At 39.7% G+C, this 27,319-nt stretch overlaps 3 protein-coding genes and 2 long non-coding RNA genes across 7 annotated transcripts; 1 reads left to right on the plus strand and 4 right to left on the minus strand.

The window, feature by feature from the left end:
- Window positions 1-727: 727 nt before the first annotated feature.
- Window positions 728-25,980, minus strand: LOC120437855. 2 transcript variants are annotated; one of them, XM_039608422.1, is made up of 6 exons: window positions 25,855-25,980; window positions 24,462-24,542; window positions 7,896-7,937; window positions 1,344-1,622; window positions 1,033-1,263; window positions 728-936 (listed from the first exon to the last, which is right to left on the minus strand). In XM_039608422.1, the coding sequence occupies exons 2-6, from the start codon at window positions 24,496-24,498 to the stop codon at window positions 839-841; spliced, it is 687 nt and encodes a 228-aa protein (XP_039464356.1). In that variant the 5' UTR covers window positions 24,499-24,542; window positions 25,855-25,980; the 3' UTR covers window positions 728-838. The 2 variants fall into 2 exon arrangements, with proteins under 2 accessions (XP_039464356.1, XP_039464355.1); XM_039608421.1 differs by having other exon boundaries at window positions 1,033-1,269.
- LOC120437854 lies at window positions 13,109-16,610 on the plus strand. The gene is made up of 7 exons (XM_039608420.1): window positions 13,109-13,311; window positions 13,499-13,697; window positions 14,062-14,107; window positions 14,183-14,274; window positions 15,443-15,553; window positions 15,728-16,004; window positions 16,132-16,610. The coding sequence occupies exons 1-7, from the start codon at window positions 13,143-13,145 to the stop codon at window positions 16,336-16,338; spliced, it is 1,101 nt and encodes a 366-aa protein (XP_039464354.1). The 5' UTR covers window positions 13,109-13,142; the 3' UTR covers window positions 16,339-16,610.
- On the minus strand, window positions 17,023-21,328 carry LOC116314051. 2 transcript variants are annotated; one of them, XM_039608419.1, is made up of 11 exons: window positions 21,125-21,328; window positions 20,604-20,660; window positions 20,354-20,427; window positions 19,869-19,969; window positions 19,521-19,721; window positions 19,275-19,361; window positions 18,817-19,070; window positions 18,536-18,664; window positions 18,313-18,453; window positions 17,694-17,817; window positions 17,023-17,622 (listed from the first exon to the last, which is right to left on the minus strand). In XM_039608419.1, the coding sequence occupies exons 1-11, from the start codon at window positions 21,302-21,304 to the stop codon at window positions 17,405-17,407; spliced, it is 1,566 nt and encodes a 521-aa protein (XP_039464353.1). In that variant the 5' UTR covers window positions 21,305-21,328; the 3' UTR covers window positions 17,023-17,404. The 2 variants fall into 2 exon arrangements, with proteins under 2 accessions (XP_039464353.1, XP_039464352.1); XM_039608418.1 differs by having other exon boundaries at window positions 19,521-19,724.
- Window positions 21,335-22,193, minus strand: LOC120437857. The gene is made up of 3 exons (XR_005611447.1): window positions 22,153-22,193; window positions 21,935-22,010; window positions 21,335-21,374 (listed from the first exon to the last, which is right to left on the minus strand). It is a non-coding gene; the product is annotated as an uncharacterized LOC120437857 (long non-coding RNA).
- Window positions 22,199-23,892, minus strand: LOC120437856. The gene is made up of 3 exons (XR_005611446.1): window positions 23,800-23,892; window positions 22,905-23,059; window positions 22,199-22,365 (listed from the first exon to the last, which is right to left on the minus strand). It is a non-coding gene; the product is annotated as an uncharacterized LOC120437856 (long non-coding RNA).
- Window positions 25,981-27,319: the final 1,339 nt, after the last annotated feature.

Consider the following 27,319-nt stretch of genomic DNA (forward strand, 5'->3'; position numbering starts at 1 on the left):
ACAGCTAAGATACTGCGCAGGACCCTCAAGCTCCCAGGCCTCTGGTAGAGGACCCGAGCTTGAAGGATTTACCACCCACAGGGACGAGAGGGGAATTTTCTTTTTCTTTTATATATATATATATGTGTGTGCGTGTATGACTCTTTTCCCCTTTATCAGTTTGCAGATATAATAAAAACTCACATACGTTAGAGTGAAGTAAGAAACTTTTTTGTAACCTGTGACAACAAACACAACAACACAAATCTGAAAGAAAAGAACTGTGTGAGAAAATGATTAAATACTGTAAATGTGAAAGAGAGACACGAGACGTCATGTTAATATGCAAAAACATTTAATGTGGTTCATACAACACCAACATCACAACATCATAGTGTCAGAGTGATTATATGGATATATATGATACTGATGGAGGCAGCTGTCAATCAGAGGGACTTACAGGAAGTGTGGGTGTGGTCGCAGTGCCTCCGTCATGGGTCCTTCCTGCTCTGATTGGAGCTCTGAGGTCAGAGGGGGTGCTTCATGATGTTCGTCTGATGCTTCCTGACAGTCAGCAGCTTTGACCTTTGACCCACATAAAGCGTTTTGACCCCACATGTGACACAGAGTCAGGTCGCTCCATGGAGATCCATCAGAACAGCAGAAACACGATCAACATCATTATTATAACTTCTAATGTTAGACAAACAGCTGCAGAACATCTGGCTGAGGTTAGTTAGCTGTTAGCTGTTAGCTGTTAGCAGAGGAAGGCCAAAGCAAAGCTGCATCTTCATGTGTGTATATACTTTATCCTGTATATACACACAGGCTGCTCTTCATCACCAGCTCCTCCTCCTCCTCAGACTGTTTCTTTTTTCAAAAGAGGAGAATCAAAATTTGTGGAGGTGCTTGGAGGAGGAGGACAGTGAGGAGGAGGATGAATGATGGTAGGAGGATCTGCAGGAGAGATGATGAAGAAGGTTCCGTCAGTTTATTATCAGGTCACAATGTTACATCATTTTTTTAAACAGGAAGTGATGTCAGTGTTCTGACCTCTGACCCTCAGAGAGCTCTGAGGAGACTTTCCACCCTCATCAGTAGAACATGAGTAGAGACCTTCATCAGCCTGCGTGATGTTAGTGATGATGTGCTCTGGTTTAGGACCAACAGAAATTCCTTTGATGAAGAAATAAGCTTTGACTGTGGCACCATTCCTCTGTCTGCAGCGCAGAATAACATCACTTCCTGTCCTCACAGGAAGTGCAGGGATCTCCAGGATGACACCTTCATCTGACCATCAGAGACAAACAGAGTTAATGAGAGCAGAGTCACACAGAGACAGAGACACAGCTGGAACATCTCACCTGTAGTGTCTGATTGGACACTGAAGGAGACTCTGTCACTCTGCTGTCCAGAGGAGTCCTCACACCAGAAGGTTTCACTGGGAGCAGAAAGATCCACAACACAGTAGGAACCAAGAAGCCTCCCAAAGCCTGCAGCTGCTCCACAGTCCTCAGTGAGTCCTCCTCTGGTCCTCTTCACTGTCCATCCATCAGCTGTCTGTCCATCATCAACACAACTCAGATACACTGAAGAAGATCCACTGAAGACCTGCTGAAGGTTTGGACTGACAGACAGAGACACTGGAGGACACACAGAGATGATAAATTCATAACTATATGTTGATTAAAGTCTAATATAAGCACAGTGCTGGTGTGCAGGGCTGTTATATGCTGCTGACATATTATAAACTGTTGTCTACATCGAGCTTTTAGCCTCATAATAAGCAGAAATATTTGTGTTTGTCATCAACATTCAGATATTAGAGATGATTTGATTTGTGGATCAACAGGATCACTAATTGAAGCACTGTAAAGTGGAAAAATCTCCCTTATTTCAGCTGTGATCACACACTTTGGTTTTCACAGGAATGGCCAACCAAAGGAAAGACTTGACTGAGTGAAGAAAGATGAAGATCCAAACTCATGATTCAAGATTTTTATTTGCCATTTGCTCACAGGACCAACAGTCATATCCACATTGGAATTCTTTTTGCAGAGCTCGGTAGTCATGTCACATTTAAAAGGTAACAGAAAGTAGAGATCAAGCAAAGAGTGGAGCAGTCTTCTAGTAGTATTTACAATATCAAAGATATAAGAAACATTGTACAGGTTGTGTGCTGATACAAGTACTTGCTGGTGAGAGTTCCATTGGTATATTATATATAAATAGTGTAATAGGATTGTACACATAATATCGCACATTTCACAGATCTGAGTAAGTAATTGCGTATTAATCCATGATTTTTCCAACATTTCATTCAGAATGAGGTAAAGTAGTGCTGTGTTATTTTTAGGTGTTCAGTGTTTTTTGTTTGCCATCAGTCTGACAGTTGCGGGGAAGAAGCTGCTGAATAACCTTGTTCTGTGTGTGATGATGCTGTCCGCTCTGTTGTGTCTCAGATTGTACGTAGGTGTGCAGGGCTATTGCTGTTGCACCATACACTGATCAATTGGGGCGGTATGCAAAGTGGAGGAGGTCTATAGTGTTCGGGAATATGTGATTGATGTGTGTGAAAAGTCATTTGTCTAGACACTTCATGGCGACTGGTGTGAGTGCCATTGGTCTGAAGTCGTTCAGGGCGGATGTGTCAGTTTTTTTGGGAACTGGTATAATGATGGAGGTTTTAAAAATGCGTGGGACTACTGCCTGGGATAGTGACAGGTTGAAGATGCCAGTGTACACTCCAGCTAGTTGTTCCCCACAGGCCTTCAGTACTCTGGGAGTTGAGGCTGTCTGGAACGGTGGTGTCTCAGGGGTCTGTGGTTGTTGTTGTGGTTCCCCTGTAGTTTGTGACACCTTGACTATTGGGGTGATCGTGGCTCAAGAGTTGGGAGTTCGCCTTGTAATCGGAAGGTTGCCGGTTCGAGCCCCGGCTCGGACAGTCTCGGTCGTTGTGTCCTTGGGCAAGACACTTCACCCGTTGCCTACTGGTGGTGGTCAGAGGGCCCGGTGGCGCCAGTGTCCGGCAGCCTCGCCTCTGTCAGTGCGCCCCAGGGTGGCTGTGACTACAATGTAGCTTGCCATCACCAGTGTGTGAATGTGTGCGTGAATGGGTGAATGACTGGATATGTAAAGCGCTTTGGGGTCCTTAGGGACTAGTAAAGCGCTATATAAATACAGGCCATTTACCATTTGAATTCCCTGCCACATACTACGTGTATTGTTTTTGTTGAGGTAGTAGCCTTCAAGCTTTTCTGAGTGGGCCCTCTTTGCAGCTCTGATGGACTTCTGCAGTTCATAGCGGGCTCTCTTATGCTCTGCCTGATCTCCTGCCTTCAAGGCCTGCCTCCTCTCCCTGATTTTCTGTTTAATGTCTCCATTGACCAAGGGTTTTTGATTGGGAAACCTACGCACAGTCCTGGGAGGGGCACAAACAGATGCACACCAGTTTATGTAATCGCTCACAGTCTCTGTGTATTCGTGGATGTCGTTAGCAGTTTCTTTGAAGATGCTCCAGTCTGTAGCCTCTGAGCAGCCCTGCAGACTGGCTTTTGCACTCAGTCCAGGTGTTAATAGTCCTGACTGTGACTGGGTTTGCTTAATGAGGGCGGCCGTTCCTCCCCCGCGGATCTTGCCACTGTCCGTAGTGCTTCTGTCCTCTCTGAAGAGCGATTAGCCCTCTGGTGTTATTGCCATAGCAGGTGTTCTCTCCCCAAGCCAGGTTTCACAGAAACACAGTATGGAGCACTCCTGAATGTCTCTTTGCGTGAAAATCTGAGCATTCATCCATAAAATGGAGTTCATCCATTTTATTTTCCAATGACTGAATGTTTGCAAGCAGTAGCCTTCCTTTGCTAATCATGCACCGGAACCTTCGTTCAGCTCCTTCCCGTCTGCCACACCTCCGCTCCAGCTTGTTGTTCACAGGAGAGTCCTCTGCCTCATGCCGACCTAGCGTCAGGTCAGCGTAGCTTGTTAGCTCTGGATAGGATTCCAGCAGGTTCAGGTTCAATATGTGTCTTAGCTCAGCCCAAGAGATTAGAATAGAATAGAATAGAATAGAATAGAATAGAATAGAATAGAATAGCTTTTTATTGTCACTGTTACAAGAACAGTGAAAGGCAGTTTGGCATCTCTCCATGTGTGTGAAGGAGGTGTGCTCTCCCATTCTTACGTTCTGGGGTCTGTTGCTCAGGAAGTCCAGTATCCAGCTGCACAGTGAGCTGCTGAGTCCTAAGTTGCTTAGTTTATTAACCAGTTTGTGGGGTTGAACTGTATTGAAGGCAGAGCTGAAGTCCACAAATAGCATTCTCACATAGGTGTTACTACAGTCCAGGTGTGTGAGGGCTGTGTGAAGAGCTGTTATTATGGCATCCTCTGTCGACCTGTTTGCCCTGTATGCAAACTGGTATGGATCGAGGTTTGCAGGGACGGCAGCTTTAATGTGTGTCATGATGAGCTGTTCGAAACATTTGGCAATTATGGGTGTTAAAGCAACTGGACGATAGTCATTCAAGCAGCTCACTGTGTTCTTCTTGGGCACTGGAACGATGGTGGCTGACTTAAGGCAGGATGGTACTACAGACTGTAGCAGTGAGAGGTTGAAGATGGTGGTGAAAACCTCTGCTAGTTGGTCTGCACATGCTTTAAGCACTCTACCAGCTACACCTAGTAAGGAAGAGGAATGTAAAAAGTAACTTGACTCAGAGTGTTCTGCGACGTCGCCCTCTGAGGAGCGCCATCTTTGGAGGTTGGTGATGATGAAGCTGGTGATGATCTGGTGCAGCTGGTCTCGGGGAATAAAGAAAATGCTATCTGGGGCTGTTTGCTAGATCCAGCTTGGTGACTTATACAGAGTGAGAGACACCCTGAACCAAAACAGCTACCACAGCATTCTGCAGCACCATGCAGTACCCTCTGCTATGGATCTAGTTGGTCAGGGGTTCATTATCTACAGCAAGATAATGACCCAGAAAATAAGTCCAAGCTGTGCCAGAACTACCTCAGGAAAAAAGAAGAAGATGGTGAGCTTGAAAACATGGAGTGTCCAGCAGTCTCCAGACTTGAACCCCATCGAGCTGGTTTAGAATGAACTTGTCAAGGTTTCAGTGAGTGCTGGGTTTTTTCCATTGTACCAGTGTTTCCACCTCGGGGTGGAGCCGTCATTCTACTCGCATTGGTAACACCTGTGTGTAATCAGCCCGCTGGGATTTAAGACCAGAGCTCACAATCATTCCTCGCGAGATCGTCTGCTAACATCAGTCAGTGAAGGTTGTCACAGTCCAAGCGTCTAACCATTGCTATGTTGAGTTGACCGTGTTTCTCTCTGCTCTCAGTAACCTTTTGGATTCCTGCACTGCTGTTGCTAATTCAGCTGTTGGTCTGCTCACAGTTTTCACTGTTTACTAGTGATGGGTAGATGAGGCCTCGTGAAGCGTTTCAGCACATTCCCCAAACTGTATCGATACTGTGTCGACACAGTGTTGTTTTGCTCCATACTGACACCTGCTGGACATTAAGTATCATTGCAGGCAACTTACTTGAGACTCACAACAGACACTGATTCAATGACCTAGTCATACTTGTACACTGTAAGGTATTGTACTTTCCATGGAATCATTTTATATCTTTTACATTTCAAATATTTTAGACATCTTTAAAATATACTGTGAATTACATTAAGTGAAAATTAAAATGAAAGTATTGTGAATATAATATTACCCATTTAAATGTAATTGACTCAGAGTTTATTATAAATTTCTATCCAGAAAAATAAGTTTATCCAATGTTTTTGCATTCAGTCTATTGCGGGTTTTTTTTGTTTGTTTGTTTTTTTGGCACCATTTCCCCAGCTTTGGAAAACTCACAGGCACAGATGAAGCTGGGGTACACAAAAACTGTAAAGCCAGGTGGAAAAAGTTCTGATAAGATGTCTTCCTTTTCCCCCAGTACGTTAAAGGATCCTCTGATTGTGGAATGTTTCTCTCCGACACTCTCCACAATACTAAGGGGTTGGCAGTCCTTTATAATAAAATTCAGGACTGCTTGGCCCAGAACAGTCTTCCTAGATGCTTGATTTCAAAATAATAAAACACATAATTAAAAAAAATATGATAAAGCTGTTCAGTGTCTATATAGGCCGACCTGTGTTCATTCTCGGTGTGTTTGTCTCCTCATTTTCATGTTTGGCTCTTTAATGCCTAAACACTGAGGAGGTGTTCTGATAGATTACACTGAAACAAAGACAGACAAACTATTACCTTATTTCCAGTTAAAAGATCAAAATGATCCCACACAGCAGAAACAATTCTTTTTCTTTCGGGCTCCATTTTGTTATGGAGGGATGTGTATCTTTTTTTTTTTTTTTATCTTTGCGAGAGTAATTTTGTGGCAGATGCGGATGCGGTACCTTTTAAACACAGTTTGGCGCGTTGGCAATGAGCGATACAGCAGCTGTATCGATCACGTGACTTTTTCTTAAAGCGACGCACGCACCGATACAGGCATCGCTCTGTGAGTTTGATACATGCGTCGGTGCGTCAGTGTTGCTGGACCCATCACTACTGTTTACTCACCTGCCTGCCTCCCTGCACGGTTCACAGTCATGTCACGCGGGGCAGACCAAGTGAAGGTGTGTGTGGACACAGATGAGGAAATGGAACAGAATCTCAAATTATTAGGTTCGCGCCCTTAGTTCATGGCTCACTTGTTAAGTGTGTTTTGCTTTTGTTTCTCATTTTTGTCAGACGTGACCTCCTGTAATCAACTTCACATCGGGTCTCCGAGTTTTGTCTGCGATTGAGTCCACTCCTTCGTGTTTGGCCGCACGGACGTGACAGACCTGGACAGAAGAGTGCAAGCAAAGCAACCCACAAGTTCCACATTTATGGGAACTTCTGGGAGAATATTTGATTGCTATTGCAGAAAGAATGGCACGGGTGTGTTCAGCTGTTATATTTGCCAAAGGGGGCTACTTTGATAAGTCAAAGTTTAGAATACATTTTGGTCTATAAATTGATTCCAGGATTTCTTAACTCGAGTTGCTTATTTGTACCATGCTTTCATTTCAGAGTGCAATGAGACATTAAACTGCATCATTTTCAATAAACAACTGGAAAAAGGTAAAGGACCCAAACGCAGGACTCAAAACAGGGAGGTTAAAATTAAAGCCCAGCTTTATTGCTGGGGAAAACTCTTAATAAATTCCCCAAAAAACAAAACAAAACTCTGAACAGAGGAACTAAGGACTGAAACGCAGGAACAGAAAAACTAAACAGGAGCATGAGACAAAACACACAGCATGTACAGGGTAGCAAACATTAATGATGCGACAAAGGGCAAAGGCAAACACAGGGGGCTGAAATACACAGTGGAGCAATCCGGGAATAGGAAACAGGAGGAAGACACAGCTGGGAGAGATTAGGGCTAACGAGACGGGGGGAAGTAAAATTGAATACACTGACATAAGACATGGACCTTCAAAGTAAAACAGGAAACAAGAAACAAATCACAAAGATGCAGATTTGACACTGAAATAAACCTACACTAAGCAAGAATGAAACCTAAGAACTAAACTCATTACCAGGACTAAACTGAAACCTATAATAATAATAATAATAATAATGACAACAACACAACTAAAGAATCAGAACATGATTCATAATACACAAGAATACCAAAACACAAGAAACTGAAAATGCTGGGTCAAAATGACCCAGAACCATGACCACTAGTGTACATTTAATGAGTTACTGTGGAAAGAAGTGCCTTTAAATGGGAATATAAACAGAACTTTCAATTTTTCCATTAATGACAAAATTATGGTAATGACACAGACAATATGCTGTAAATCTGCAGAATTTTCTTTTTTACCATTTACAGAAATGTCTGAACTTACACTTCCATCTACTCACCTGCAGAAACAGTCGGTGCAGACAGCAGCAGCACACACACACCTGCAACAGGAGGACAGAGGTCACTAAAGGTCAGAGATCATTAAAGGTTAAAGGCCTCTCCACCACCATGTGTACAGTACAGATTCTTGTTAATCTTCCATTAACATCTGTTGAACTTATTAATATCAGCTTATTAATTCAACATGATGTCAAATTATATTAAAACACTGAAAGTCTCCATGGCGTCAAAGCGTTAATTACAATGTTCTCTTTTTTCTTTCGAGTTTTCTCTTTCATCCCTCCCACAACACAAGTACAACAGTCTCACAGCCCACACAGACTTATAGGACACACACACTCAAGCGCGTTCACTCATATTAGTTATTATGCACACACACAGTCAGACTTATGGAGCATCTCTTCACATTTTTTCTTTCTCTTTACACAGGAGTGATGTATTTCCTCTCCTCGCCCGTCTAAGTGTCACCCACAGCGTGCATCATTAGCCATACACACACAAATATGGGCACACTAAGGTTGTCACATGGAATGTAAATGTAGCTGGCACCAGAGAAAAGAGGTTCCCGTCACCCCAACAGTAAGAAATATACTTTCTTCTCACATGTCCATCACTCCCAGTCTCGTCTGGATTATCTCCTAAAGTAAAAACTGGAGATTTAATACATCACTGCTCAAAGATGAAGACTTTATCAAATATTTTTTTAAAGAGTGGACTCTATATTTAGACTATATTGACCTGTGTGGAACTTCAGCATCTGTTCTTTGTGAAGCAGGGAAAGCTGTGATGAGAGGTAAAATAATTTCTTTCTCATCACACAAAAGAAAGGAGAAAACAAAAATATTCAGGAACTAGAAAAAAACATCAAATCCTTAGAAGAAGCCTACGCGTCCCACCAAGATCAGGAAACATTGAACAAAATTCGCAAAACAAAACTAGAATTAAATGAAATTATTAATAAAAAAAAAAACCACAATTCTTAGTACAAAGACTTCGCTTGCAGAATTTTGAACGCAGTAACAAATCCGGTCGATTTCGAGCTAAACAGTTAAAAATAAATAAAGAAAAAACAACTATATGTGCTGTTAATGATTTATCTGGGAACACAATATATGACCCTGAAAGATTAAACAACATTTTCAAGAATATCTATGAAACTTTATATTCACTGCATATAAACCCGTCTAAAAATGAAATTGACCAGTTTCTTGACAACGTAGCTCTTCCAAAATTATTAGACAATCAGGCAATGGCACTGGATTCGCCACTGACGCCAGGTGAACTCCAGGAAGCCCTGATAAGTATGCCCAATAATAAGGCTCCAGACAGATTTCCTGCAGAAATCTGGACACTTCTTGTACCTGTATTCCACAGAATGTTGCAGGAAATCAAGGAAAATGGCAGACTACTGCCAAATATGAATTCTGCCAATATTAGTCTCCTGCTTAAACCAGGCAAAGACCCTGTATTTACCTCAAGCTATCGTCCAATATCCCTTATTAATGTAGGCTTCAAAATAATCTGCAAAGCTCTCTCAAAGAGATTAGAGAAGACATTAATAAACTCTTTTTCAAGGGTTTCAGATTATTCTATAAACAGGTTTTTGCTTTGGCTCTTGACGGAGGCGGCCGCATCTTTCTCCCTCTCCCTCACCTTATCGTGCCTGCTTGACTTCTCATGTCCTTGTCTAGTCTGGTCTAACTCTAACCCTCCGAGTCTCTTAGTCTTGTTCTCTAAAACCTAAAGAAAATGGATTTGATCAACTGGTCCCTCAACACAACTGATACTCTCTTCTTCAGATTCTTCTTCTTCTGATTGTCCTGCAGAGAAATTTCCAGCCAGATAAACGATAGATGGGTGGCAGCATTAGCGCGTCGATTGAGGACATTGAAGAACTACACAGTCGTCCCCCCCCCTCCCCCAGAGTGTCCAGAGCCAGGTTTTCGGCTGCAGGACCGGATGGCCGTTGTCTACATTGGATCACTCTCCTACCCCACCCCGGATGAAAGAGGTAAACCTAAGGATGCAACCAAAGCAGCGTGCCACTTAAATGTTGCAGTAAACAATGCCGTCAAGAAAGAAAAGACAAACACTGACAGAGCGTTTGGCTCCATTAACGCAGCATTTGCACACAGCGGGCAGAGACGACGGGAGTCCACAAGGAACAAAAGGAACTCGAACTGCTGCAACATTGGAAAAAAGAGTTTTTGCTTCAGACAGGAGCCGCCATTCGCTTCCCAACTTGACCTGGCAGGACATGTGTGTTTTGGAGGCTGTGAACGCAGCACTGAGGCCCGTCGCTGATTTCACTGACATTTTATCCACAGAAAATGATGTGACTGTTTCTTCCATCGTGCCCATGCTTCACCATCTGAGAGATTCAGCTCTCAAAGTTGAGGCAGGTGATGCAAAAATGACAATTTTGGCACAGTTGGATATAAAATATGACAATAAAATAGCCTGCGCTTGCTGCAGACTGCAACTTTGCTTGACCCTCGCTACAAAGGAACCACGTGACACACTCCGCCCTCACTGTCTCCTGCTGTCTGTACACACATGTTTAAGCACACACACATGATCGGTGTGTGGGATCAAACCAGCTGAAAGTGCAGGATCCGTGCAGGTCTATGGGCTCAAAATGTGGTCATAAATATTTTGTACTTGTAAATCGGTTTTGTACTTGTAAAAAAGATTTGTATGCGTAAAAAAAATTTGTCTGTGCGTAAAAAAGATTTGTATCTGTAAAAAAGATTTGTGCGTGGGTAAAAAAGATTTGTATCTGTAAAAAAGATTTGTGCGTGCGTAAAAAAGATTTGTATCTGTAAAAAAGATTTGTGCGTAAAAAAAGATTTGTATCTGTAAAAAGATTTGTGCGTGTGTAAAACAGATTTGTGCGTGTGTAAAAAGATTTGTGTGTGGACTTAGCCAAAAACCCCTGCAAGTTACAAGTACGAATTTTGACCCTATTTTTCTTCCTTTAAGCTGATTGGTCAATGTCATGTCAATCACAAATTAAACAATCCAATCAGAGAACAGATGGGCTTGGCTGTCGGGGATGCTTTACGGACCTTCAGGTCCTGGAAGGTAACACAGTTTGAAGATGGAGGACAGCGGTGGCGCTTCTGCAGCGCAGGTAAGCTTTAATTTATGGTTTACTGGAACAAGCTAATTGTCCAGACATATATTTTTGAATATCATGTTCGGTTACTACACTGTAATTTTTCACGGTGCCAAAAGCTAGCTTAAAAAGGGCTCTCAACATTAGCCCTAGTGTTGCATGTGTTCAAATAGTCTCCTGTGTGGCACGGTCTGTCTGCTTAAACATCAGCATCGTGGAGAATTATGTGTTTGGATTTAAGTTTAATCCCGATGAGATGTCGTTTTGGTAATATTTGGAACTGAAATGCTCTGACTTGACCTTAGCACTGGTCCCAGGTCACCCCCGAGTTTGTGTTAGAGTAATACTACAGTAATTACAGTATACAACAACTTTCAACAGCTACTGAAAGTTAGGGGACCTAGCTTCAGTGAGCGTTTCATTTATGACAGCTTATAGGCAGCGACATTAAGAAGTACTCTGTCATACAGTACCAGATTGACCAAGAATGCTTCTGTGGTAACTGTAGTGCAGTGTCTGTCTGGTGTCAGTAAGCTATGTCTATTGATATTTGCTTTGCTGAATGTGTCGTGTTCAAAAATTTAAGAAGGAATTCAGGAGAAAAAGATTTAAAAGATTGAATTTGCTTCAGCAGTTGAAATTACAAGTTTATAGTGCCAGCCTTTTGTGTGAACCAGCTTCCCAAAAAGGATAATGCTGAAACGGGCTTTACAGCTTATATACTGTGACAATAAAAACAGATGCTGATTCTAAGGCCCAGTTCACGGCATCTTGTTCAGACTCCATAACCCAGAGACTAATCTAACCATTATCGTGTGTTTGTAAGCATGCTGCAAAACCCCTCTGCACTCTATGTGTACCTGCAACATTTCAAATACAGCGCTGAATGACGCTCTCAACCTTCAAACATGGAGTGCCAACATGCTTATGAGCACATTTGCATTGTGTAAATCTTAAAAAATAATGAAACAGCCTTACTTAATAATTTTGTAAACTTGTAAATAAATTTTCAACCCTAACAGATGTCAAATGTGTTTAGGGACTTTTAAAGTCTTTCTTCATCGGGTTATGTGTTTTGAAGTGTGCTATACTAAATTTGTGGGTCATCTGTGTCATCATGGGAACGTCCACGGGTACTTCAGAGAGAACCCTTCTAAATAGGAGAGTGTATGATACATCCATAGAGAAACGTGTAAATCTTTGAAAATTGTCTGATTGTTTTACTTAACAGGTGACTGTAAATCAAGTGGACCTTGGTCTATCTCCCTCCAGAACAGAGAACCTGGGATGTCCCTGTGACTCTTTGGTGGGTTCATTTTTTTTCATTATTAAAGTAATGTTGTTTGAATTTTTTGAATACAGCAAGGTGGCACAGGATAGAACATATTTAAAAATAATTTTAATGCAATTCAGTTTCTTTACTGTATTACAAAGTTAATAAAATAAAAAGATTTTCATGAGAATATTATTTTGTTTTATTGAGTTTTACTTAATAAAACATTTAATTGTTCCTTCAATGCACTTCATATGATATCAGTAATTCTATAAATTTTTTCTTCTTTCAGGTGGCTTTAGGAAGACATGTTTTCCAAAACCTTCAAAATAGGCTGGTGCAGTCCTACCAACAGCAGCCCTTGGACCTTGATCATATTGAGTTCCTCTGCGTGAACGCATCAACTCTAGTCTGTTCTCTTTCTGCTCATATTAATGTTCCATCACTGGTAGGTTTATTTGATTTAGTTTTGGTTACCTTTAAAAATCGTTTCAATATATGCCATTTTATGTATCTTATAATGTTAATTTTAAAGTGTAGTAATTATGCTATACAAATACACCTGTCATCCATTGCTTTGTTAAATCCAAGATGAAATTTTGTTCTGTGTTTCAATATAAAGATTGGGGATAAGAATAATGTTACTAAGATGGTAAAACTGAATTCTAGGACTTCATCCAACTAAATATTTTAATGCAACCATCTTTTAGGTAGTTGAAGCTCTTCACCACCTCATCTGCCTCATCCATTCCGATATGGATACAAGAAGGTCTGCCATTGTTGTTGACAGCTCAGCTGGTGAACGGGAGGGCAAAGCTCTATGTTTCCAAAGACCACCTCAAAGATCTAATAAAGATGGACCTCTCCGTTCCTTGTATCTCCAAGCTTTTGGGCATATCGCAGAAAACAGTCCGACGAAGAATGGAAGAGTGGGGCCTCTCAATAACGGCAACCTACAGCTCACTATCAGATGATGAACTTGACAACTTAATTGCAGCCATAAAACAGGAATCGAAAAATCTGGGTTAGTTATTCATGTGAAAAATAATGCTTGTAATAAGATTCTATTTTATTTTTCTTGCTAGCAACATTTCATATTTACATGAATAACACTAGCTGAATGTCATGATTAGTTAGTAGTTTGATTTACTGTACTATAAGTGCCTTCCAATGTGCTGTTGTAATTCTTTCACTATGGAATGTCGTTTTAGGCTACAGAATGGTTAAAGGACGCCTCAGGGCACTGGGCCACAGGGTGCAGTGGAACAGAGTATGGGATTCCATGCGTCGTGTTGACAGTGCTGGAATCCTTGAAAGGATGGCAAATCTTGGATGTGTTGTTAGAAGGACATACAGTGTTCCTGGTCCTCTGTCACTGCTCCACATTGACACCAACCATAAGTTAATTAGGTAAGTTTAACATAACTCAATATAGTCATAGGGCACATTTGGGCACATTACTATTTAACTCATTCATGCATATGCAAACACTGTATTTTACATTACGCCATTACTTTACCGCCAAGTTAGCAGTTATAAATAATATATATATATATATATATATATATATATATATATATATTTATTCTCTAAATTCTAACAGATTAAGAGAAGTTCACCAGCCTTTGCATGCTTTTAGAAATGTGTGATCCACTTTCAAATTTGACAAGTCCTAACTTGTAATGTTTCATATTTGATTATTGGTGAAAAATGCAATTAATTAATTATACTCAGTGTCTGAAGTCTTAGGGGCTGTGTCTTTGTCTCTTTACAGATATGGACTTGTGATGTTTGGTGGTGTTGATGGCTTCTCAAGGAAGGTTTGCATTCTTCACTAAAATAGCAGAAAATGTGATGCTAGTACTAGTACTTCCATAATGTCTCTTTATTTTCAGATCTTGTACTTGAAAGCAGCTAACAACAACAAGGCTTCTACAGCACTGACGTTCTTCCTTGAGGCTGTACAGGAGCATGGATTTCCATCGAGGTATAATGCAAAAACTTGCTGTTCACATTAGAGCATAGAGGCTTAAATCAGTCTCACTTCAATTTTGAATACACGTTTGTGCCTGACACACATGCTTACTGTCTGGAAATGATTGAATTTTCCTATCATTTGTATTCTATTTGCAGAGAAATACTACAATAATAATAATACGTTTTATAACACCTTAAGTTTACCTTACAATAGCAACAATACAATATATTGAAACATTGTAAATAAAATTTAGACATAAGTTAAAGAAGAAAAAGCAAGCATGACAGTATAAAAAGCTGAGCAAGTTAAAATGGACTAATACAGAATCAGGTGTATGCAATTCTGAATAGATGGGTTTTGAGACGTGACTTAAAAGTGGTGAAAGAGTTTATGGTCCGGAGATCTGGTGGAGGCACATCCAAAGTCTTGGGGCAGAACAACTAAAGGCTCTGAGTCCCATTGTAGTTAGGCGAGCATGTGGAACAGACAGAAGGAAACTGAAGAAGAGCGAAGTGTATGAGTGGGCGAGTACAAATGTAGTACAAATGTAGAAGATCAGATAAATATGGACAAATATGTCAAATCAGTGTCAGCTGTTTCCCATGTGTTTTCATTTTCTCTAATCACACTTGTGTGTATGTAGTCTGTGTGTTTCTGTTCATTCTTTGTCATGTTGTCTGTTGTGCCATGTTTCCATGCGTCTCTGCTTCTACGCTCCATGTTTCAGGTATCTTTGTATCCACGGCGAGTTTCATGTTTTGGTTTTTATGTTTATCTTTAGTCTGCCCAGTTTAGCTTCATCTCTGCCTTTTGTTTTGTATAGTTTTTACCAGGCTTAAGAAACGGCTTGCTTTCTGTTAACATTCAAGTTTTGTTCCACATTCCATTTTTGTCTGCACTTGGGTCCACTATTCATACTTCACACAGTCAGCTGCTCAGCCAGACTGTGACAGAACAACCATTTCACTGACTTTGCAAGTTAACATTACTAGTTGTGCATTGTACTTTTGGGGAAAATATTTACAAATATAGCTCTGCATAAGAGCTCAAAGAGACCTAAAAATATTATACAGTTGAATGTAAAACATTCACATTTTTCTTTAAATGTTTAACTTTAAAATATTGCTAAAATGTGATACTCTGTCATTTCTGCGTCCTTTGTTTTTCATATTTCTAGAGTGAGGGGAGACCAAGGAGTTGAGAATGTTGACATTGCTCGATACATGTTTGAAGTTCGGGGCTGTGGTAGAGGAAGCTTTATGTCTGGCAAAAGCGTGCATAACCAAAGGTATTCCTAATTTACAACAAAAACATATTTTTGATTGCCAGGTGTAGTATTCCCATAACATTTTGTTTGCACAGAATGCTTGGAAATTATTTCATTTTATGAGGATGAATGTCACTGTATAGTGATTTTTTTTTTTTAAATGTTTTTTTTGTTTTGTTTTGTTTTGTTTTAAAGGATAGAACGCCTGTGGCGCGATGTTTGGAATGTTGTCACCAACATCTACTACGATCTTCTTCACGGACTTGAGGAAGACAGACTCTTGGATCCAACAAACTGTACTGACCTTTTTTGTGCACAGTATGTGTTTTTGCCACGAATCCAAGCAGATTTGGAGACGTTTATTGAAGGCTGGAACAATCACTCTCTTAGGACAGAGCGGAACTACACCCCAAACCAACTATGGGAGATTGGAAAGACTCAGAATCCAGTCAATCCTCCTGAAAGTATTGTGGTATGATTACACATCTTTAAATTCTTCAAATCGCTTTTTTGAAAAAAAAAAATATATGTATATCATTGACAAAATTAATAAAGCATGTATTTTAAAGACTTCCTGAATTGATGGCGTCTAATTTCAGGCAGAGTATCCAGATGTGGACATTGCAGACTTGGACCAAACTGGTATTCACCTTCCAGAACTTGTGTCTCCACTTGACAGTGAGGATTTGGAAAGAGTGAGACACCTTTTCAATCCCATGGAACCCTCGATGTCCTATGGGGCTGACATTTACAGTTCCCTTGTCCAGTATGTGGAAGGCATTCTTGAGAACAGGCAGGATTTATAGCTTTATCTAGAGTGATGGTTGAAAATAAGATGCCCCAACAGATGTTTACATTATGTTGAATTATCAGTTTTTGTATCCAAGGACAGTTACTAAAAGTCTGCATCAATATTTATTTTCAGTTTTTAATCTTAATGCATTTTGTGTTAGATGAGTTTACAGTTATATTTTCCTGATAATCTGTCAGTTAATGCAAAGGTAACATGATAAATGCTTTCTGTTCTCATGTAAGTCCTTTGTTTAATAATAGCTTCAATAAAATTTTGTTTAGGTGCCATCATACCTATTCTTGCTGATTTCTATTTTTATTTAATTGTAAAGGCAATATTCAATTAATCTACTTTATTTACAGTCTGACAAGAATTCTTTTTCTTAACTTTGATGGAGTGGCAACCATTCTAGAATGTAACTTGTATTTAAGTCCAATAACTGCTGCTCCAAATCCATGTCCTTGAAAACTTCTAGATTTTAATTTGGGGTGTTCAAGCACATTTCCTTTGATTTACAAAATGATTTCAAACAACCTCAAAAATAATCCGGAAAATTATCATCCAATTTTCATAGCTCAAAACTTGACTTTATTGATAACAGCTTGAAAGTGACAAAAACTCTCATGACTGTAGAACTGTAATGTTTTGATGTGTGTTAGCTGTCCTGCATGCGGTAATTAAATAGCTTGACCACAGCTGACAGTGTGGCAGATTTTTATTAACATTATATTCAACAGCATTGGCCTCTGTGTAACATTTAATACAGCTTTAGTATTAATCTACTTTTTTTCACTTCTTGTAATCCATGAAACTGCTTCAAACAAAGAGATGATGTGAATCGGATGCATGACAATGACTTTAAGTTAACAAAACAACCCTAAATAACACAGTCATTAGTTCCTTAACTTCAAATATAAAAATTAATGGTGGGAACTGTAACTTTAATTTTTATATTTAAAATCGCATGACAATATTCCCAAAAAATCAATAAGCCTAGGTAACAGTGAAACTTTTGGCTATGTAAAACATTTTTCAAGCATGGTAAAGTTTATTCGACATCCAGTGTCTACAAATTGCTTTTAAATAAGGCCGAAACCTGTGGCACAAGTTGCAATGCAATCATCAACATGTTTGGAAAAGACATTGTACTCGTGGAAGTGCCCAGGCACACGCAACGTTCCAAAACATGTAGAGGATATGAGGTAGTCTGCTTTGACCACTTCAACCTTCATGGTACCAGTCGGAATTTCCCATCCGACCCAAAACCTCATCAGCTGGCTGAGCTGGAATGGAGTGGCTGTAAAGATAATCAATGCATTAGAAATCAAATTAGATTCAAATTTTGAATCACAATGCAATTACACTTGCCTGTTTCAATGTAGGTCTTCAGAAATCCCACTGTTTGCATTTGGATGCTTAGTGGGTAAGGTGGATCATCATCGTCTTCATCATCGCCCTCATCTCCTGGCCAAACAATGTGGCTAAGAACAGCCTAAAACGAGATTTCAGAGACACACTTAGGAATGCAACTGCCTTACAAAACAGTTTTTTACATGTTACATTTGTGAAGGACTTTTTCCGACACTTGGCATTTATATATGGTGTATTCTATGGGGTGCTCATGATGGCACTGGATTATCTGGCAGCCTTTAAAAGAATTTCCCTCAGGATGAATAAAGTATTATCAATCAATCATTTTGTCTCACTTAAAGTATAATGGTAGAAGGACTGATTCTTACTTTTCTACTCTCCCAGACCCTTCCAAGTTTTTTCTACAACAATTATCATTCTCACAATCACATTCTTATTTTCAGTACTTCCTACAAAAAATTCATACAGAGCAGGGAGCCAGGGATCTTAACAAACTGCTGATCAGTAGATGACCTGCTCTACCTCCTGAGCTACAGCCTCCCCTAAAAGCAGCATTAACTGTCATGCCAACTAGCCTTGTAACTGTAGTCGGCATCTTAGAAATGCATTGAAATACCTGTGCAGTAAGAATGCTGTCTTCATGCTGGGGAAAGACCACTGAGGCTGTGTCAGGTCTTTGTTGAAGCATAGTCAACAATCCGGTGTCCTTCAGACCTTTTCTGATGTGTTTTGTCTGCCTTTTAGTTCGGCCTATCACCTAAAACAATAATTAAAAATAACCACATGATATTTGCTTAGGTGATGACAATCTAAAAACAATTTTTAAAGGGCAATCTTACTGCATGATGGAGAAGCTGTTGGAACAGCCATCTGCGGTTTTCTGCACTGACGGGTGGCAAGTCCCAGGAAATGGCCAAATTGTTAATGTCATCCTTCTGCTGCTCAGTGAGGTGTTTATTACCATCAAGCTTATAGAGGAGAAAAATTCCATTTTAGTATGTTGCAAATATATTGCCTAGAAAATCTGCATTTTCTTGAGGGGGGGGGTATTTACAGTTATATAAAAATGAGTTAATTTAAATTATGATTTCACTAAGGCTTGAAGTAAATTAGTATTCACCATGCAAATTGTAGAACGAATATCTAGATCTGGCACATCATCGAGCTGGACAGTGACAGTGTCTCTATCAGCATGGACCAACATGTGAATAATAGCCTTGCTGAGGCCATGCAATCGTGGCCCATCGTTCAAAAATGAATGCCCAATCATTCTGCCTGCTACCACAAATAAGTCACTGTCTGCCAAAATCTGAGAAGTAGAAGGCACTAGATGGTTCTCTTGTCCCTCAAAGAGAAGGGTCATGTTGGCTGCACCTGGAGAAGAACAGTACAAGCAAAATAAAAAAGCTATAGCTTTATCTATTGACGTAAGTACTTGATTAATGAAGTTGTCAAACATGATGCAAATACTTCAATGGTATCTTTTTTTTTTTTTTTTTAATTTTTGGAGTAAAATTTTCGATGGATTATTTTAAAAACTCATCTCACATTAATTAAGAAAAGGATATAGAAACATACCGCTATGGATGTTAAAGCCATGTTGCAACTTTAGCATTGCCATGCTGAAAAAATGTCTCTGGACCCCAGTGCCAACAGCTGTGTCACCTATTTTAAAATTGGGAAAAAAAAAAAACAACAACAACACAAGTAAAGTTACAAACTGCTTTACAGCACCCTTTAATGGAAAATCCTCATTTACCAAGTTGGAATGTTAAACAGCCTTTAAAGAAACTAACTGAATGTATGCTTCACCATAAGCATTACCTTGTAAAGAACAACGAAAAGGTCCTGCCCAATCAATCTGTGGTCTTTTGTAGAAAGCAATGATCTCTCGGCTCTGGGATGTTTGATCTTGTCGAATGTCAATAATAGCTGTGATTGTGGGGTTCTCCTCCTTTTCCTTTAAGAGATGCCTCTTAAACAAAACTGCAGCATCTTGGGGATCACTGGCCTTTTTCCACTGTTCTACTAAAAGATAAAGTACATTGTATGCAAAAATAACATTTTGTACTGTAAACCCAGTAAGCCAAAAAATTAAGGCCCAGCACACTTTCTGGTAAGCACGTCAATTTGGAATTTTAAATATACTCTGACATTTGGTATGAAAAGTACCTTCCTTATTGTTGGCTGGGATGTCAGTGTTCATCTCAGCAGCAAAATTGAGAAGTGTGTCTCTGAATTCATGTGCTGTGTGATGCAGGTCATCCACTTCACTTTACCCAAAGTGGTGCAAAAGAAAAAAAAAGATCAGTGTTTAAACATATATACACTGATCCATCCATCTATCTATCTATCTATCTATCTATCTATCTAGATAGATAGATAGATAGATAGATAGATAGATGCAGGAATACTGTCAATAAAAGACAAGGTGACCTAAACAATGCACTCTAAAGAAGCAAAAGTATATTGTCAAAATGCCAGGATGAACACTGATAAAAGCTCATCCATGTGGTCAACATGATGATCATAGAAGATGAACAGGTTAGGTAAGGATGAGCCCCTGCTATGACATGATGCAAAGGCAGAAGCAAGAGCAACTATAAATGTGCTACACATAGCATTTGTTTAGTGTTGTCCAACTAAAATGAACTTACCGATCACCACATGTACTGGCATGCAAGACCAAGTCATCTGGAGGATAACGATTTCCACAAACAGGACAAGAAGGCTGAAGAGGATATTGCAATTAAAAAGTGTATTTATTTTAGTCCTCGCAAAGATGAACAGTCCAAATCTAGCACAGAATGCCACAGGTAATTAGCAAATAATGAAATAGTTGAACAAAGATCTGCTTGGAATTTTGTATTGTCCATATTACAATGTTAAATATATCTGGGAACTCACCTCCAATTGGACTTCATTCTGATGTGCCTGGTCAGTCATGCTTTCACACGCAGCTTCCTGGTAAAGGAATATAATGTTACATTACACATTTATGGTAGGTACATGCTGCTCACGATTTGTCATTTAGAACAAACTAGGGGATCAACAGCCCTCATGGGGACACTCCAATAGGGCATAAAGTTTTGGACTCTCCATCAATTGCTCTAAAGAAACGAAGAAGCTTCTCAGATGAGAGGTGGCACATCTTCAAGGAAACTTATAGAAGTCCAGATGTTTTCTTTCCAAACTCTTTACACTACAATGACTGGGATGACTGAGAAACTTCACAGACATTTAGAGCAAAACTTACGACTGATTTCAGCACATACATTGACTCTGGAAATTCACCCAAAGTAGTCTTGGGTAAAGCATAATATTCTGTCCTTCCATTTTGAAAGTAGTAAAAAGGAATACAACTTAAAAAGTTTTAGTTTTTAGCAAAGGTGGTAGCAATGTTTGTTTTACTGTTGAATTTGGCTTACTTGTACACAGTTTTCTACGTGACAAACAAGTAGCTGAAGAGGCATAGTCACACCACAGGTCTTGCACTGAGACTTCGGCATTTTGCTGAATTCTGCAGCATCATGTGGAAGAGGTGTAGTATCAATTTTTTCTTGGAGAGGGACAATATAAAGTGTATTTTTTCCATTGTTGGTGGCCATCTTGAGCGTCTTGGCTGTGTAGCCTTGTGTCCCTGAGATACTAAAGAGAGATTTCTCTGTCCGCTACCACCTAGAATATGGAACAAAAACCAAGTAAAATGCATTCGCAATACAGTAATGTTCTAAAAGTTGAGATCATAAAGTACAAATAAATCCATAACATTATGGAACACTACTGTTGTATAGCAATGTCTTTAAAACTACCTTGTATCAACCTATACTTTTCATTTTTAAACAATGCTTAAAATGTTAAATGAATCACTAGACTAAAACAATATTTCATTCATAACTATATTCAGAATATTCAAGTTTTTTAATAAGTGGTGCTGTACTGTTGATGTTATACCTGTAAACAATGGAAGTGTATTGATGTGCATCTTATGCCTTTATTGCTTTTCAATCACAATGCGCCAAAAAGTGAGTTAATCTAAAAAAACAAGACCATGCCAACAAATCTGAAAACTAAATAATAAAAGCCATATCAGTGTTCCATAAGTTATTCTCGGAAGAAGTGTTAGAAATGTTTTAATTAGACAGAAAAGCTTCTTCTAAAACTTATCCGGATGCTTTTGCTCTAAGTAAATGTCTTCTATTAACTCAGACACAAAGTCGGGAGTTAAAATGACTTACCTCCTGCTTTATACAAGAGCCATCCACCAGTTAGGGCCTTCATCTTCGGATACTCTTCATGCAGAGCTACAGTAATCTAAATTAGGGTTAAAAGAAATCAAACATTTCCTCATGATTAGTTTGTCAAGTCAAATTGTAACATTTTTCAATTTTAATTTTGAAGTTTAAAATTAGATTTTTTTTGACAAGATAAAGGCATCTAAAATTGAGAAAAGTACTTCTTCATGATCAGCATTGTCAGCTATGCTGAGAGTTCGCCTTCAAGTCCAGCTTGAAGAAGCCGTATTTCATTCTTTGGGGTTTTTGTCGTGGAATCAGGCAAAAGACAGAATTGCAACTGAATGTTGCGAACTGCATGTATGACATTACTAGGAGCTGGGAAAGGCCTCTTTCCTTTGGATTGCCTTCTTTGAAACATTGCTGGAAATGACCTGTAAATAAGATTATACATTTGAGGCATTAAACACTTTGCCAATTTCTTCCAAATTAAAGCAAGACTACTCATCTGATTGGAAAAGTACTGCATTACTGTTAAGGTGAAATGTCATAATGATGTTTAAGGAGGATCCAAGTGCATAGGTAATTTGCAGAACAGGTTGTTTAAATAAAAAGATGACTTACATAAAAGAGAGTAAGAGTAAAAGCTGAACACACAATAGAGACAAATCATGGATGCAGCATTTTACTTTTGTGCATGCCAGGTTAAAGCCTATGAATTATATTTTTAAACAAAAACCAAAGAGTAACTCAAAACCAAAGGGTTGCTTGAATCCAGTATTCATTATATCCTTGTCAGTACAGATGTTGTGTCTTCTCCAGAATACAGGAAAAGAATATTAAAAATATGAACAACTGAAATACAAACCTAATTATCTGGGCTTCTACTTTACTGAATATCTTAGATTATTGTTCCATAACACTCCCCCAATGAATGGAGTAGCATTACTGGCAAATTTCTTTTTCTTTTTACCTTTGCATTTCTATTTGGGTGCTCACTCTTGGGGTTTGCTGAGGCACTGTCGCTGTAACAGATGTGGTTGCAGTTCCACTCCTAATATCAGACTGGGAAGTTGACAGAATTCCCACAAGATTCAGTATAGCCTTCTCTATTGCAGTCTTTGGCTCCTGTTGAAAATATATTTATATGTTATTGAACATCTGCATCTTCATTTAAACAATACCATATGGTTTCCCGATATATCCCTATTCCCTTATTAACCTGATATTAAAATAGTTAACAGTATAACTAATAGTCATGAGTGAGAGTTTAAAAGAACACTAAGGAAGCTTGTTAAGCCATAGTTACAGTAGTAGAAGAAAATTGAAATCAAATACTTTATACACGCACATATATTTGTGCTGTCAGCGGTAATCTCCTTAAAATGACGTTAACCGATTTTACGTTACCAAGTTAGTGCAGCGTAACACGTTAGCACGGTTTGCTCGTTAACGCGTTAGCAGCTACTGAAAGTGAAGCTAGGTCCCCTAACTTTCAGTAGCTGTTGAAAGTTGTTGTATACTGTAATTACTGTAGTATTACTCTAACACAAACTCGGGGGTGACCTGGGACCAGTGCTAAGGTCAAGTCAGAGCATTTTCAGTCCAAATATTACCAAAACGACATCTCATCGGGATTAAACTTAAATCCAAACACATAATTCTCCACGATGCTGATGTTTAAGCAGACAGACCGTGCCACACAGGAGACTATTTGAACACATGCAACACTAGGGCTAATGTTGAGAGCCCTTTTTAAGCTAGCTTTTGGCACCGTGAAAAATTACAGTGTAGTAACCGAACATGATATTCAAAAATATATGTCTGGACAATTAGCTTGTTCCAGTAAACCATAAATTAAAGCTTACCTGCGCTGCAGAAGCGCCACCGCTGTCCTCCATCTTCAAACTGTGTTACCCTTCCAGGACCTGAAGGTCCGTAAAGCATCCCCCCCGACAGCCAAGCCCATCTGTTCTCTGATTGGATTGTTTAATTTGTGATTGACATGACATTGACCAATCAGCTTAAAGGAAGAAAAATAGGGTCAAAATTCGTACTTGTAACTTGCAGGGGTTTTTGGCTAAGTCCACACACAAATCTTTTTTTACACACGCACAAATCTGTTTTACACACGCACAAATCTTTTTTACAGATACAAATCTTTTTTACGCACGCACAAATCTTTTTTACAGATACAAATCTTTTTTACGCACGCACAAATCTTTTTTACAGATACAAATCTTTTTTACCCACGCACAAATCTTTTTTACAGATACAAATCTTTTTTACGCACAGACAAATTTTTTTTACGCATACAAATCTTTTTTACAAGTACAAAACCGATTTACAAGTACAAAATATTTATGACCACATTTTGAGCCCATACAGGTCCCGGGGACGAGCTTCGTCACATGAACGAGCTTGAGTACAGAATAATGTGCCTAACGTGAACATGAGCGGCTATAAAAACAGTCTGGAGCCACATCCGTGTGTGTGTCCGTACGTGTGTGTGTTCAGAGCGGGTTCTTACCGTGTAAGAGCAGCACGATCATCAACATCTTGACCATAAAAAGTTACAGCTGATCCTCACCGAACCCCCGACAGCTCTCAGCAGTAGCGGTTTTAGATACGGGCGACACGGGCGGTTGCCCGGGGCGGCATCGTGGTGGGGGGCGGCATCACGGGCATCGGCAAAAAAAAAAAAAAAAAAAAATGCTCGTATTCATGCTGCCCCAACGTCAGCCAGCGCATATTGGGAATGGCATGAGCTCCGATTAGTTTTCTATCGCCCATTTGCTGGGAGTAAGGCGCCCTCCTTTTGCGAGTGCGCCTGCTGCTTGCGGCACAGGGAGGAGAGGGCGGGCGGCGGGGATTCTCTGACCGGCTGGAGCAGCATCTAATAACCAACTCGCAAAGTAAAACAAAATAAAAACAAACCAACAAACACGAAAACACCAGACATCATGATACAGACTTATAATTTGCACCGATGTTTTTTCGAAATTCTATACACGAAAAGTGAGCGCGAGAGCCCTCGGTGCGCCCTGGCGCTGCTGAAGTCAAAGTAAACTTTATTGTCATCTCCGCTACATACAGTCCAGTATATAGAGAGACGAGACGACGAGGCTCCAGTTACAGCAGTTCAAGTAAACAAACAATAAATATAAGAAGAGTAACAAAATAAATATACACTTTAGGACTCGGGGTAAAGGGATCAATAACAATTTAAAATTTATAATTTATAATTTACAGTTTGATGATTTAAAGTCTCACACACAACCCGTCGAAAGGGGGAGGGGGCTGCTTCAAATAGAGCACATTTCATTCATAATGTTGTAAATCCAAGTCCATTGTATATTCATGATTTGAATCCTGGGTTGTGTGAAATCCCAGAAATACACCCTAGACAAAGTGAATCTGTGAACTAAGGTGTAGGTCTGTTAGGTTATGTTGTGGCGATCCTCTGGTTGAGGGATGGGTGTTCATACTGGAGTGCAAAATTAAAACCAATGGAAGATGGACAAGAAAAGTTCAAAGCCATCAGGTGCTCAGTTTAGAAAAAAGAGAAAAGAAGAGGAAGAGAAACAAGCAAAAGATACAGGTAAGCAGATGTGTCATTGGATAATGGCAGGTCATCCTGAAACAATCAGAATCAGAATACTTTATTAATCCCTAAGGAAATTATCTGGGTTACAGTTGCTCCAAGAAGAAATGGTAAAAATAGCAACAGTAACAGACTAAACTCCAAACAATTTTGCCGTTTGTATACTATGCATACTTTCTCTTCATATGTGTGTGTGTACAACAGTTTTATGTTAATGTACAATCCTTAATATGTTTTTGTGTGTGTGTGTGTGGGGGGGGGGGCAGAGGGAGTGTTCGCCCAGGGCGCCAAACAGGCTAGGACCGCCACTGGCTCTCAGACAGATCCGTCACTCTGCAGATGATGGCGCACAAAGAAAACTGAGGCCGTCTCTCAATACTCCGCTAGTCCGGAGTTCGTAAGCTCACAGGCGAGACTTGCCGAGCAACGCAGCGATCGTTATACAGTTGAACAGCAGTGTACTTGATGACATCACAGCTCCATCCCCTCTTCATTTAACTGTCATTAATATTTCTAATGGAAATTACACATGGTATGAAAAAAATGGCACATGATGTTGGAGATTTCTTTAAGAAAAAAAAAAAGATAATTAAAAAATATCTTAACCACTTTGGGAAAATTCACTTTTACATGTGATCTGTTACATAATGTCTAATAAGCTTCATACAGTTAAGCACAATCACTACATGACAGAAACACAAGCTTCATCTCTCTGTTAATAAACATAATACACATGTATGTGTGAAGAGAAACAAACAGGTGAGATGTTAGAAAGCTTTTATTTTAGTAAACACTCAGACCTGCAACAGACAGCTGCTGGGGTTTGGGAGACAAGTGAACTAATGTTTCAAATATAATGTAATATCATATAATAGCCTATGTTATAGCTTTAGAAGCTGATATGACAGAATCGAGTGGACGTACTTATTTACCAGAGAAAGAAAGATAGAAAGATTTGGCTCATGCGAGGGTTTTATTTAATGGATTAAAACTATCTACAAACTTGCAGAAGCTTATGTTATAACTAATGGTGTCCAATCATCAGCCTCCCCACTGTGAAGAGGAACGAGGCAGGCTGTCCTCTGTCCCCTCTCCTCTTTGCATTAGCACTTGGACCTCTAGCTGAGGCCATTCACCAAGATGTGCATGATATAAGAGTGGGTGGAACAAATCATAACATAGCTGACGACATTTTGTTGTTCTTATCAAAAGCAGAAGCATCAGTATCAGCTGTTATGTCCATTATATGTGAGCTCAGCTCATTCTCTGCTCACAGAATTAATTTGGGCCAATCAGAGGTTTTGCTGCTGGGTGAGCATTATGAGAGGGTGTGTGTGTGTGATTGTCTTATAATCTGTATTTTGACCTGGTCTGATGGACACACAAGCAACTCAGGTGTGGAACCATCAACCTTGTTGTTAGCAGACATCCTGCTCTGCCTCCTGAGCATTAATGATAATGTACTTGAATGGGCGCTGACAGCACCTGACTCGTGTTCTGTTCCCCCTTTGGCTCCTAAAACGTCCTTGATGCCCTCTAAATGAATCTGGTTGTTCCTGTAAGTTGTAAAGTGGCACAGACTGCATCACAGTCACTGTGTGGCAGTTTGAACTAGCGTAGCTCCTCTAAAGGCTCTCAGCCACCACAGCTGGACTTCTGTCTCTCTCAGATGTTACACTGCCCACATTTCCTGCTTCCAAGACCTTCAAACAACACTGAGTTTATTTACTCCCACTGAGATCGTAGATGTTTGTCACTTCCATACTTCATCAACAGGCTCCCAG

Source organism: Oreochromis aureus, linkage group 3 (genome assembly GCF_013358895.1).
Source record: "Oreochromis aureus strain Israel breed Guangdong linkage group 3, ZZ_aureus, whole genome shotgun sequence".
NCBI lineage: Eukaryota > Metazoa > Chordata > Actinopteri > Cichliformes > Cichlidae > Oreochromis > Oreochromis aureus.

What these genes read in the sequence shown, in the direction of transcription:
- LOC116314051 (XM_039608418.1), bottom strand. Translation starts at nt 21,304, where the DNA reads ATGGCCACCAACAATGGAAAAAATACACTTTATATTGTCCCTCTCCAA. An exon ending in AGAATGAAGTCCAATTGGAG is followed by an intron (nt 20,428 to 20,603) that starts GTGAGTTCCCAG and finishes TATCCTCTTCAG; the next exon opens with CCTTCTTGTCCTGTTTGTGG. An exon ending in TTCGTTCTACAATTTGCATG is followed by an intron (nt 18,665 to 18,816) that starts GTGAATACTAAT and finishes CTCCTCTATAAG; the next exon opens with CTTGATGGTAATAAACACCT.
- LOC120437854 (XM_039608420.1), top strand. Translation starts at nt 13,143, where the DNA reads ATGGACCTCTCCGTTCCTTGTATCTCCAAGCTTTTGGGCATATCGCAG. An exon ending in ACCAACCATAAGTTAATTAG is followed by an intron (nt 13,698 to 14,061) that starts GTAAGTTTAACA and finishes GTCTCTTTACAG; the next exon opens with ATATGGACTTGTGATGTTTG. An exon ending in ATCCTCCTGAAAGTATTGTG is followed by an intron (nt 16,005 to 16,131) that starts GTATGATTACAC and finishes GTCTAATTTCAG; the next exon opens with GCAGAGTATCCAGATGTGGA.
- LOC120437855 (XM_039608421.1), bottom strand. Translation starts at nt 24,498, where the DNA reads ATGGTCAAGATGTTGATGATCGTGCTGCTCTTACACG. An exon ending in GATCGTGCTGCTCTTACACG is followed by an intron (nt 7,938 to 24,461) that starts GTAAGAACCCGC and finishes CTCCTGTTGCAG; the next exon opens with GTGTGTGTGTGCTGCTGCTG. An exon ending in GAGCTCTCTGAGGGTCAGAG is followed by an intron (nt 937 to 1,032) that starts GTCAGAACACTG and finishes TCTCTCCTGCAG; the next exon opens with ATCCTCCTACCATCATTCAT.